Genomic DNA, 14,129 nt, shown 5'->3' on the forward strand with positions numbered 1-14,129 from the left:
ATTCTGTCTCCCTTAACCTTTCAAGCACAAGAAGAGCCTTTGCCTTTGTTTCAAATTTGTGATGCTGCTGCTTTGATCCAGGTTTTCCTGATGCCGTCTGTTTTTTCAGGAGTGATCAACATCCCAGCCGTAGCCTTGGGAATGTTCTCGGGGGGTGTGATCATGAAGAAGTTCAAGCTGAGCATCATGGGAGCAGCCAAGTTTGCGCTGGGAACGTCTCTCCTGGGCTACTTCCTGTCGCTTTTCTTCTTCGCCATGGGATGTGAGAATGCCAGCGTGGCCGGCATCACCAGGTCGTACAATGGGTAGGACGAGACTTTCAGTTTGGCTTCTGCTCAAATCTGGGGCCAGTTGCATAAAAACAGTCATTATGTTGTGTCTTAAAATCTGGTCTGACCAATTCACAGTTAACCAACAGGTAATCGATCTTACTTTATGGATTACAATTAGTCCAGTCAACATTTTTAGGAAAATCATTTTTAAAAAGTTACTTGGTGAAAAAAAATGACTGACTTGTCCAAGACTAGTCCAAGTAGTTTATGCAATCAGCCTTATTGAGATCAAGCAAATAATAAAATGCAACTATATCATCGTGCATAAGTTGGATATTTTTGCATTGCATTTTTCATTTACAACAATTTTATATTTTATGCCTGTGAAGTTCATAGAAAAATCTATTAAGGCTGGAAAAAAATAATATGTGTTTACCACAATCAATGCAGTGCCCCCAGTGTTATATTAGTACCATTGAGATATTATTATAGTTTTAATTAATAGATTGTGTTTGTTTTTCAATTTTTGTTTAATGTTTATTGAAGTTTTAGTAATTCTGTTTTGTTTTTGTCATTTTTATTAGGTCTTTCTATAAAGTTTGTTTCTTTTAGTACATCAAAATGGAAATGAGAAGTGTTGCCTTGGCAAGTAGCAGAAATAAAATAAGTTTAAGTTTTTTTTTAACTACATTAGTTGACATGAACTAACAATGAATAAAACTTTCACTGCATATATTAATCTTTTTTTAATGTTAGGATCAGCATTTATTAATAAATTTTTTAAGATCTGTTAAAATTAGTTAATGCACTGTGAACTAACATGAACATTTTTAACTAACATCAACAAAGATTAATAAATGCTGAAAAAATACATTGTTTATTGTTAGTTCATGTCAGTTAATGCATTATTAAAACATAAAAATATATATTTTTTTTACCATTTATGCGTTAAGTAACAAAATGTTGTTTTAGTTTTGGTAATGATTTAGTTTTTAGTTTTAGCTAACTATATAATAACCCTGTAATGCATTCCACCATAGAAAGAAAGAGGGGGAAAATTGCACACAAATGTAATTGCTTTTTATGCCAAGTTTTGAACGCATCATAAGAATGATGAATTACTGAATAAATTAAACCGATAAATTTACTGTTAATTCATCCAAATGTATGATTCTCAATCCAAGAGAGATCCATAAAATCAACTTCATCAAAATTACTTTTACTCCTGATGGAAGTCAGCATTGACCTTTTTACTGACCTGTATGACACAAAGGTATGAATTATGTGATGTGCTTCATTTGCAAAATGATAAGAGCTGGATGAGCCAGTGACAATCTGCTTGTTATGTCTAACAAACAGGACGGAAAGTCTGTACAAAGAGGACAAATATCTCTTAGCGTCCTGCAACGCAATCTGTGACTGTCCCAGAACAAACTGGGACCCCGTGTGCGGTGAGAATGGCCTCACCTACATCTCCCCCTGCCTGGCTGGATGCCGGACGTCCCACGGCTCTGGAATGGACACGGTAAGTAAGGCCTCTGAACCGGGAGCGTGATTCTGGAACAATGGCGTGTGTTTGTTTGTCCCGTCCCTTCAAAGAATGCGAGCCACATTGTGTTTCGTATGCCTTGAACTCGGCTTTTCCCAGCACTTTCTGAAGGGTGTGCACAACCTGTTTGTCTTCAGCTCAAAGGCTATATTGAATTTTTGAACCTTCTCTGAAACTTCCTGAGACTGTTCCTACCCCGTCTCTCTTTGAGAGAGCGCAGACCTGCTCGGTTCTGTCTAAACATTGTGGAGTTTCATAGCATCTAAACGGCTGCGATACTCTACTCTGTGACTTTAATCTGCAGACTGTGCTTCCTCCCTCCCATCCTGTGTGTCCATTTCATATCTCCAGCATCTGTTATACGCACTGTCTTTTGTCCCTTCCTTTCAGACTGTTGCTAAACAAAGAATTGGTGTAATCTCAGACTTTTGATGAGTGAGGTCAACCAAAGAGCACATTGTGATTGTATTTGTTCAGTATGTGGACAGCGTATATTTTGAGATGATAGGGGGGTTTTTTTCAGTAAATTTAAGTAGAAAATGTATAAATAGAACATCTATAATATTAACCATCTCATTTGTTTTCTCTCTCTCTCTCTCTCTCTCTCTCTCTCTCTCTCTCTCTCTCTCTCGAGAGAGAGAGAGAGAGAGAGAGAGAGAGAGAGAGAGAGAGAGAGAGAGAGAGAGAGAGAGAGAGAGAGAGAGAGAGATTTTTAAGACCTACCTTTTGATTTTTATTAATTTATTATATGCTTCTGTTGAAGCCGCAAGTCAGTGCAATTTGACTCAAATTTCTTTTTCTTTTTTATAAACAACTACAATATTTTAAAATAACTTTTTTTCTTTGCATTTTACATTTTAAAATAATTTAGCATTTTTAGATGTTACATTTGCCTGTGAAGTACATAGGAAAATGTATTAAAGCTGGTCAAAATAATGCATTAATATTCATATGCCACATTAAAAATGGTCAATGCAGTGCACTCTACAATAGAAAAAAAAAATGCTGGGGGGGGTTATAAACAACTACAGTAACTTTTAAAATAACTTATTCATTGCTTTTTACATTTAGAACAATTGTTACATTTGCCTGTGAAGTTCATAGGCAAATGTATTAAGGCTGGATAAAATAATGCATTAATATACCACAATAAAAAAGTCAATGCAGTGCACTTTACAATAGAAAAAGTAGAAAATAAAAATATAATGTATATATAATTGGTAAATAAATAACTTAAGCAATACACTTCATCTAAATAAAAAAAATTTCAGTTGTAAAAAAAACAACTTTTGTCTGCTTTTCTTTTTTTATTGCTTCAAATCAAAGAACTCAATGAATAATAGAAGCAGTGGGTATAGTATTAATTAAAATGGGTGAATGCTGTTTAATATGAGCTCATAAACTGCATGAATAAATTTTAATTACTTTTTTTTTTATATATTAAACTCCCATATTTATCAGACAGTAAATGTGATGGTAGACCTATAAAAGTTCTTGTTAAAATTGTGGTTAGGACATCACTGCATTAAGTTGCAACAATGCAGTAACAACCAACAGAGCATTGCATTGTGAGGTTGTTTTGCTGCTTTAAGTAGCGTCTGATGTTCTGTTTGTGTGTTTCAGGTGTTCGAGCAGTGCAGTTGTGTAGCAGTCGGGAATCATACGGCCAGTGCGGGCCAATGCAACAACAGAGACAGCTGCCACCGAGTCTTCCCCTACTTCCTGGCTCTGTCTGTCATCACTTCCTTTATCATCTCGCTGGGAGGAACGCCGGGATACATGCTGCTCATCAGGTGAATATCTGACCGTGATTTATTGTTCAGAACTGCCGATGATCCAGAGACTTACAGCTCACTTTAAGAGAATAATTCACTCAGAAATAAACATTTGCAGAAAATGTGCTCGCCCTCAGGCCAACAAAGATGTAGGTGAGTTTGTTTCTTCATCAAATTTGGAGAAATGTAGCATTCTATCACTTGCTCACCAATGGATCCTCTGCAGTGAATGGGTGCCGTCAGAATGAGAGTCCAGACCATAGGCAGAGCGTGTGTAAGGCAGGGGAAAGCTTAGCATTTTAAGCAATCACACACAATTCTGTTGAGCTTAGGAATGCAATGGCCAATCAGAGGCATTCAGATGAGTCATCCCTGAAACTCATCAGCTTTGAGCGCGCGCGCATTCTCTGACTGAATTCCGGACTCTTGCAAATTCTCTCATCATAAACAACAAAGCGCAGATGTATGTACAATGTAAGAGATTCATTTCACAGTGTATACAGCTTCAGTGACTATATATATATATATATATATATATATATATTTATTTATTTATTTATTTTTTGAGTGCTTAAACTCGCGATAGATCAAAGTTAGTGATAATGTCACTTTCTATATACCTACAGTCATGGCCAAAAATATCGGCACCCTTGCCATTCTGTCAGAAAATTGTTCCAATTGCAGATGTTTTTGTTTGCACTGCAACAACACACACAAAAAAAAAGAGAAGAAAAGTCAAACTTGATCAAATTTCACACAGAACTCAAAAATGGACTGGACAAAATTATTGGCACCTTGTCAAAATTGTAAGAAATAATTGGTTTTCAAGCATGTGATGCTCCTGTAATTTGTATTTAGACACACCTGTGGCAAGTAACAGGTGTAGGAAATATAGTAATCACACTTGCAACCAGTTAAAATGGAGAAAAGTTGACTCAACCTTTGTGTTGTGTGTCACACTGAGCATGGAGAAAAGAAAGAAGTGTAAAGAGTTGTCTGTGGATTTGAGAGAAAAAATTGTGGAAAAACATGGACAATTTCAAGGCTACAAATCCATCTCCAGAGATCTTAATGTTCCTGTGTCCACTGTGTGCAATATCATCAAGAGGTTTACAGCCCATGGCACTGTAGCTAACCTCCCTGGACGTGGACGGATGAGCAAAATTAATGAAAAATTACAACCAAGGATTGTTTGAATGGTGGATAAAGAACCCCGATTAACTTCCAAACAAATTCAAGCTGATCTGCAGAGGACAACAGTGTTTACAGTTTACAGAAAAAGAAATGTCCCTACAGTCAAACATGGTGGAGGTTCAAAGATGTTTTGGGGTTGCTTTGCTGCTTCTGGCACTGGATGCCTTGACTGTGTGAACGGTATCATGAAATCTGATGATTACCAAAGAATTTTGGGGCGCAACGTAGTGGCCAGTGTCAGAAAGCTGCGTCTCCACCAGAGGCAGAGATGGGCACAAATACATCAAAATGTATTTAAAATAAAAATACAAAATACTGTGTGGAAAAATTTATTTAAATACAAATACAAAATACTGTATGGGAAAATGTATTTAAATACAAATACAGTATTTTGTATTTTGAAAATACACCAAATTCATGTGAAATTGGCCATCCAGTAACGTAACACAATTAAGGCCTGTTTACACCAAGAACGATAATCATAAAGATAACTATATTAGTGTATTCTAAGTACGCAATGCAGTTGTCATCTGTCACTTTAAATGCTCAAGCTGTTTAAAGATGAAATGATTCCGATTGGCTGTCAATGTTTTTATCATTCATCATCTTTTGTGCTGTTATGGTTATAGTTGTGGTGTGTTATCTGCTACTCACACTATGGGATCTGATCCGTGCTCGAGCGCGATTGACCCCCAAAGTCCAGTTTATTTCTCAAGTCTGTACCGTGTCCAGTGCGGTTTGTTTAACCATGCCCTGGCCCGCTTGAAGAGGTGGCTTGTGTGCGGTACGCATGTAGTGTGATCGCTAACCGCGCCGGAGCATGGAACAGCCAATTTACTATTTTTGTATGCGCTATTGTTATCATTATGACAGCAAAAATCTTTATTACTACTTGGATATCACACTTTTCAATTAATTAAATTTCTAGTACATTTAGATTTAGAATGGGTCTGGTTCTCATCTTATTGATGAACATGTATTGTAGTTTGTGAGTAAAGCTGCAAATTCTGCCATTGACCTCAGCTGCCTCTGTAATAATCCTCTGATATCTGTCTGTTAGCGAAAGGACAATCGCGCTTGGGCTCTAGTACAAGACAACTGTGCCTAGTGTGAGTATGCCCTTAGAACATTTTTTTATATCTTTATTATTAGCATTATAGTTACAGTGCCCTCCACTAATATTGGCACCCTTGGTAAATATGAGCAAAGGCGGCTGTGAAAATAAATCTGCATTGTTTATCCTTTTTTATCTTTCATTCAAAAAATTCACAAAATTCCAACCTATCATTGAAGTAAAACAATTGAAAGTGGGGGGAAAATCTCATTGTGAAATAAATGCTTCTCTAGTTCATGTTGGCCACAATTATTGGCACCCAATTACTGCAACGTCCTTTTCCCAGGGTAACAGCTCTGAGTTTTCTCCTGTACTGACTGAAGAGTTTGGAGAACACCTGATAAGAGATCAGAGACCATTTTCTTCATCCAGAATCTCTCCAGATCCTTCAGATTCCCAGCTCCATATTGGTGGTACTTATCTTCAGTTCACCACGCATTTTCTGTAGGGTTCAGGTCAGAGGACAGGGACAGCCATGGTAAAAGATTCATTTTGTGCTCAGTGACCCATTTTTGTGTTTATTTTGATGTTTGTTTTGGATTATTGTCCTGATGGAAGAACCAAACACGGCCCGTTATAAGATTTCTAACAGAGGCAGTCAGGTTTTGATTTTTTTATCTGTTGATATTTGATAGAATCCATGATACCATGCATCTGAACAAGACGTCCAGGACCTCCAGCAGAAAAACAGGCCCACAACATTAAAGATCCAGCAGTATATTTACCTGTGGACATGGGGTACTTTTTTATCCCTGTTTGTATAAACTCATCTGGTGGGTTTGCTGCCAAAAAGCTCTTTGATCTGACCATAGAAGCCAGTGCCATTTGAAGTTCCAGTCGTGTCTGATAACCCTCCTGAACAACATGTGGTGATGTAAGGGCTGTTTGATATATTTTTATTTTAGGTTTCTGACCCCGAGACTCAACTAATCTCTACAATTCTCCAGCTGTGGTCCTTGGAGAGTCTTTGGCCACTCAAACTCTCCTCCTCACTGTGCATTAGGACGATATAGACACACGTCCTCTTCCAGACAGATTTGTAACATCTTTGGTTGATTGGAACCTCTTAATTATTCCCCTGATGGTGGAAATGGGGATTTTCAAAGCTTTAACTCTTTACTTACAGCCACTTTCTATTTTGTGATGCTCAACAATCTTGTTCTGCACATCAGAACTATATTCTTAGGTTTTACTCCTTGTGATGGATGATTAAGAGAATTTGGCCTCTGTGTTCCTCATATTTATAATCCTGTGGAACAGGAAGTCATGACTGGATAATTTCATGCTCCTAGTCACCCTGGTGTGCTAAAAATGTAAATATGAATGGGAATATACTTTTATGAATGGGAGATATTTTACTCATAAGAATTTCTAGGGGTGCCAATAATTGTGGCCAACATTCATTGGAGAAAGACATTTATTTCTCTGCACTTTCAGTTGTTTTACTTCAATAATAGGTTAGAATTTTTTGAGTAAAGGATCAAAAGGATAAACAATGCAGATTTATTTTCACAGCCGCCTTTGCTCATATTTATTAAGGGTGCCAATATTAGGAGGGCACTGTATCTTTGTCTTGGGGTGCACACACACAGAAAGCTGCTTATTACTCATTTATCCATGTTTCTTCTTTGTTGCTCTGTGTCAATAGCTCCTGTCCACTAAAAGCTCCACAGATATATTTGCATACCACAATGATATAGAAATGAGATAGAAAAAGTTCAATCGATTTACACTTGATGATATCGCCAACATATATTTTGTCATATCGCCATAGCAAGCAGTAACGATTGAAGTTTAATGAACCCATTTGACTAGCTAGTTGATAAAACCAAAATCTGACCAAATAACAAAACCAAAAATAAAACTAACAAGACTGACTAGTGCTAATGCTATGTTCTCCTTGCTAGTGCTCTTCTTTTTACCAGCTGGGACAGGTATGCTTTTTTTTTCCCACAAAAGCAAGCTCACCTTGTTTTAATGTTAAAGTCATGCACATAGTAGTGCAATAACCGTTTCAAGCATTTTGTATGGTTTATACACAGCAGAACAGCATGTATTTGACTGAAAATCCAGAATCATCAACAAGCTAACTATAAAGATAACACTGTGAATGATGATATAGTTGTTAACAAATGGAATGCTACATTTCATTCAAAATTAAATATCTACGATTTTGGCTTTAATAAGATTTTCCCAGGAAACCTGGCGTCCTCCACGATTCCTATTCTTTCCAACAGCAAAGCGCTTGAATGCGACATGCTTGTAATCAGGACTTCTGAAATTGGAAGTAGGAAATTTTGATAATACTGCCTTCGTGTGCTATTCCTTATTTCCTTTCAGGAATCCAGAAAATTTGATTACCCAATTTCAGATGGAGTCATACAGCTGCAGCTCACATGAATGAAAGTGGCATGTTTGAGGTTTGAACTGCTTGATACAGGAAATCAGCAGTCTAATAAAGAGGTTGACTGGCAAAAAGTATTTTATGTATTTTGAAAATACAAAAATACTAAGATTAAATGTATTTAAATACAAAATATATTAGATTTTTTTTCAAAGTTATTTAAATGCAAAATACAAAATAGTATTTTGTATTTTAAATACATGTATTTGAAATACTGACCAGAGGTCATGGGTCTTCCAGCAGGACAATGAAACGCACTTCAAAAAGCACTCAGAAATGGTTACAAACAAAGCGATGGAGAGTTCTGAAATGGCCAGCAATGAGTCCAGCTCTGAATCCCATAGAACACCTGTGGAGTTGGGAGAAGGCATCCTTCAAATCTGAGTGACCTGGAGCAGTTTGCAAAAGAAGAGTGGTCCAAAATTCCAGTAGAGAGGTGTAAGAAACTCATTCATGGTTACAGGAAGCGATTGATTTCGGTTAAGGGTGCCAATAATTTTGTCCAGTGCATTTTTTTGGGTTCTGTGTGGAATTGTATCAGATTTGACTCTTCTTCTCTGTTCTGTTTTTTTGGTGGTGTTCCAATGCAAAAAATATAATAATAATAATAAACACGTGAATACCAAAACATTTGCAACTGCAACAATTTTCTGAGAGAAGGGTTGCATTTTCTGACAGAATTGCAAGGGTGCTGATATTTTTGGCCATGACTGTATAATTTATTCGCTGTTTGAATAACCGTGGAAACGAAACATTATATAATTATCAATTTCACATTTTATTAGCCTACATGACACCCATGTCTGGTTCTTGTCTAAACAGGTAGAATACATTTGGCTGCTTTTAGCCTTACCCTGGAGTTGGTTCACCCTCCGCCTATGCTCCAGTCCAACAATTAACATCTTGTGAAGACAAAAGCTGCATGTTTGTACGAAACAAATCCATCAAGACATTTTTAACTTCACATCATTGCTTCTGGCTAAAATACGAGTCCATAATCCATAATAACGCTTCCTCCAGTGAAAAAGTCCATCTGCTGCTGTCTCTCACATCAAAATCCATCCACATATTTGTTTAGAGCTGTTTTGGACGGTGCTGGATCTGTGCAGATTTCTCTCCTGATTCAGATGAGGTGACTTTTTCACTGGAGAAAGCATTATTATGAATTATGAATGTTATTTAAGATTACTTCCAGATGTTAATTGCTGGACTGGAGTGGTGTGGATTACTTGTGGATTATTGTGATGTTTTTATCAGCTGTTTGGACTCTCATTCTGACGGCACCCATTCACTGCAGAGGATCCATTGGTGAGCAAGTGATGGAATGCTTGAAAATTTCTAATCTGATAAACATTAGAAAGTCTTGGTAAAGTGAACGTTTTGTTTGCATGCTGAATTATCGTTTCATAGAAAACAGAATGAAAGCACAGAAAGCTCATCCAGTCATGTGTTTGGTTTTTTTCCCCCTCAGTTCAAGCAGATTACAGATGAAAACCGACTTCATGTGTTGGCGGCGCTAATGTGATTTTCCCCTCATTATTCCATGTCTTAGTCGAGGACTGCAGGCCAGTCAAAACTGTCGCTCGATTGAATGCAAAATCGGTCGAGACAAGTTTATGGTCACTTGTGAAGTTCAGTAATCAGACTTGTGTCTTGAAAGGAAAAGCTTTAGCACCAGGGACTGTCAGCGTTCTCCCAAAGCTCAGTCAGCTGACGCTGCTGGAATGCTCAGCCTCCCTCGGGCTAAATTAGGTTAGCGGCGGCAGCAGCAGCGCTGGCCCGGCTTTGTTTGGTGAAATAAAAATTCCTGTGTGTCTGTAGCTTTTGAGAGAAGACGTGATTACTTTGGATGAAGTAATCTACATAGTGCTTTTCTACAGTCTAGTGGCTTGATTCGATAGAAATCACTCGGTTCACGTTTATTCATCATGTTAGCAATATAAAACCAATTTATTTTCATGTTTCTGGTATTATTTATCAATGTATGTTAAAGATTTTAATTTGACGCACTATAATAATTTATGCTACTTTTTTTTCGTCTGTTTAAAAATACAAATGTGACCCTGGAGCACAAAACCAGTCTTAAGTCGCTGGGGTATATTTGTAGCAATAGCCAAAAATACACTGTATGGGTCAGAATTATTGATTTTTCTTTTATGCCAAATATCATTAGGATATTAAGTAAATATCATATTCAATGAAGATATTTTGTAAATTTACTACTGTAAATATATCAAAACTTAATTTTTGATTAGTAATATGCATTGCTAAGAACTTCATTTGGACAACTTTAAAGGCGATTTTCTCAATATTTTGATTTTTTTGCACCTTCAGATTCCAGATTTTCAAATAGTTGTATCTCAGCCAAATATTGTCCGATCCTAACAAACCATACATCAATGGAAAGCTTATTTATTCAGCTTTCAGATGATGTGGAAATCTCAATTTCGAAAAACAGACACTTAAGACTTTAAAGGTTTTGTGGTCCAGGGTCACAAATAACCAATAATATCATAATCAAATTTTTTGCTATATTTTATGCATGCTGAATGATTTTTCTTAATTCAAATACAATGGATAAAGTCATCCACAGTGAACAGTGTTAGCAGTTCATGGTACAGTCATAAAAGAGAGTTAGGTTACTTATTTTTCATAGTAAATGTTTCTGGTCTTGTGTACAATTTAGCAATGCATGTTATTTTATAGAAAATTTTTTTTTTTTTTCAACAAAGTATAATTTCTGCTCCTTTTTTACTGGCATGTAAAAATAAAAATAACATTTTGCAATATTTTATGAATGATTTGCAAATGCCTTCATATTAAATCAAAACCCTATTTTTCTATTTATTTGCATAATAAATACATTTTATAACATGCAATGATTTCAGTTTATTATTACCATAAATTTATTATGACAAACAGAAAAATAGGGTTTATAATATATTATGGTTATTAAAATTTTTGCATGCCTAACACATGCAAAATAATAATCATTTGATTAGTCATTAAATTAATGATTTACATTTAAATAAAATATCAAATACATCACTATGCAATTTATTCAATATGCAAACTATGCAACTATTTAAATATTTATTATCCATTAGAAGTAGTTGTAGTAGGTAGTGTATTTGGTTCTAATGCATTTATTTATTTATTTTTTTTACAGTATCGATTTTCTTTTTTTATTATGTTTGCATTATTTTTGCGATTTATAGAATCTTAAATGTCCTATTTCTTGTAAGCAGCACATCTGTCAAACGTGTTTTTATATTATTCTGAAAGGAGCTAATCTAGCTGCTCTCTCTCTGGTTTCATCGACAGATGCATCAGACCCCAGCTGAAGTCCTTAGCTTTGGGTTTTCACACATTGACGACGCGCACTCTAGGTGAGAGACGCTCTGGTGTTTGGTGCTGCTGACGTCTCTGCTGAATCATTTTTTAGTCACGGTGGTAATGATGATTTGTTTTGAAGCAGTAGTAGAAGGAATGCTGTTTTTTGTCTTCCACAGCTGGAATTCCAGCTCCCATATACTTCGGAGCCATCATAGACACCACCTGTCTGAAATGGGGTCACAAGAAATGCGGAGGGAGAGGAGCCTGTCGAATCTACAACACTACTGCCTACAGGTATTCAGCTCATCTCACCACACTCCACTTACACACTCCACAAATGGGGACTGCAGATGGAAATTAGCATTTGCTAACTCTGGTACAAAGCATCTTTTCGTAAGATTAATGTTTTTTTGTACATTGTCCCTGATAAATAATCTAACAAACAAACTTAACATAAATACTACAGTGCAGTGCAGTGTAGGGTTGGAATAAGCCAAAGTAGCAACACAACTAACTTATATTTTTTGCTAAATCAAAAATATGTTTTTTTTCAATCAGACTGAAAAGCCTTCATGAAAACACCTCAGTCGATCCAAATGAGCTTGGTTTGAATTCATTTTCAGGTGTAAACCTGAAATAATCTGATCAATGGTGCTTGAATCTAAATGTTCTCAATCAGATTCAGAAATACTGTGGGCCGTGATGCACATGTTTACATGCACTTTATTTCTTACAAATGTTCATTTAAGTCTTGCATCTCACAAACTGGCCAGTGAATACTGGATTGAATGTTTGCTAAACAAAAATGCTTATTTGACATGTCAGCTTTCTTTTTAGGCAAAAATTACATTATGGCACATGTGCTAAAGTTTTGTTTAGAATGCATGTAATGCTCAGGTGAAGGAATATGCAAATCGGATTGCAATATTTAGGATTCATATTCAGAATCTGAAATCGGGTTGGATTCAAGATTTCAGATGTCTGAAGATTCTTAAATCAAGATACACTTACTTGAGAAACAAAGTGACATAAGAAGTCTTGTTTTAAATGAATCCAACTTAAGTTAGTTTATGATTTAAAACAAGAACAAAACTGAAAAAAAACTGGATTTTAGAAAAATCAACCTAATTCAAAGGCAAGTTTTCATACCCCACTGACAGATATTTGTTCTTGTTTTAAGCATAAGCTTACTTAATTTGTACAATATTCAAAGACATTTTACATTTGCATCTCAAGTAAATGTATCTTGATTTAAGGATGTTCAGATATGTTTATTGTAAAACAAAAACTCTTTTTTTCCAATGCATGCAGCATTTAATGCCCTGAGTTTCAAGACATTCTGCTCTGAAATAAGACTTCCTAAGTCCCGCAGAAAGCCTGGTATGATTAAGTTTGTAATTTGATTATCCTGTATTTTCACTCTTCATCACTCAGGATAGCATATCTGGGCTTGACGCTGGGCTTACGGACCGCTTCCTTCTTCCTGTGCTTTCTCGGTCTGGTGGTGTTACGACGGCACATTCAGCGGCAAGAGCGCAACACGCTGGCAAATGGAGGCACGGGGGCCGTGGCCGGCGAACTGCAGGCCCTCAGGAAAGAAGAAAACAACAGCTGTAACTCGGAACAATGCCCACGGACCGCAGATTACGACCCGGAGCGGGAGACGCGTCTGTGACGCCTGCGCAGGGAGCAACAGGGCCGTGACGCGTCGTCTGTTCCACACTTTCTATCAGACTCATGTAAATGATGTGAAATAAGTTGTTTTTGATATAGTAGATTTATTTCTTGAATGTACATGTTTTGGGTAAAAAAAAAAAAAGAAAAAAAAAAGAAGAATGTCTTACAAACTACCTAACTCATTTGGATTTAACGTAAAGATGCATTTAGAAGCGTCAGACACCCAACTAGAGGCAATTAAGCATTGGATTTCCTCTCATTTAAGCCATCGTCGTGCACAAGCCCTATAAGGATAACACCTTGTGGGGTACGTGATCACGTCCGTCGTATCTCTCTTCTGCCATACACTCAGATAGATGCCTGAAACAGTTGACCACGACACTGTGTGCTTAATATAGGTAGGCCTTGTTAAGCGGGCTACAGGTTGACTATGTTGTTGGATATCTCCAATTGCGTCCCATTTGTGTTGTCATGAAGGAACGAAACGCTCACCATTGTGCTTCTCAGTGTCACCTGACAGCAGTTCCTTCTATTTAAGAAATGCGCGAGGAACGGGCCAGAACTGTGCGAACGCCGTGGGTATGCAAGTAATCATCTTCATGATCGATGTTGTGCAATGTCACTGTGAAAAATGTTGTGCGTGTGTGTCGTTGCGTGTGAACGGGTGCATTCCTGTGCCAAAAAAAAAAAACAACAACAAAGTGCAAGAAGGTCAAAGTCAACATGGTCTATTCTCAGGTCGTTCAATCAATTGTTCCTCAAATTTGCAAATAATTATTCTTTTATATACTTGTATAAATCGTTGTCT

General features: G+C 36.7%; 1 protein-coding gene across 3 annotated transcripts in view; it reads left to right on the top strand.

The window, feature by feature from the left end:
• Positions 1–14,015, top strand: part of slco1c1 (solute carrier organic anion transporter family, member 1C1) — a 36,135-nt gene extending 22,120 nt beyond the window's left edge. For all 3 annotated transcript variants that reach the window (XM_058772080.1, XM_058772083.1, XM_058772081.1), the window contains exons 10-15: positions 110–305; positions 1,632–1,797; positions 3,445–3,614; positions 11,633–11,697; positions 11,821–11,938; positions 13,079–14,015. In XM_058772080.1, the coding sequence (XP_058628063.1) occupies positions 110–305; positions 1,632–1,797; positions 3,445–3,614; positions 11,633–11,697; positions 11,821–11,938; positions 13,079–13,319 (956 nt within the window). In that variant the 3' untranslated portion in view covers positions 13,320–14,015. The remainder of the gene's footprint in view (positions 1–109; positions 306–1,631; positions 1,798–3,444; positions 3,615–11,632; positions 11,698–11,820; positions 11,939–13,078) is intronic.
• The last annotated feature ends 114 nt before the right edge of the window (positions 14,016–14,129 follow it).

This window comes from Onychostoma macrolepis, chromosome 04 (genome assembly GCF_012432095.1).
Source record: "Onychostoma macrolepis isolate SWU-2019 chromosome 04, ASM1243209v1, whole genome shotgun sequence".
NCBI lineage: Eukaryota > Metazoa > Chordata > Actinopteri > Cypriniformes > Cyprinidae > Onychostoma > Onychostoma macrolepis.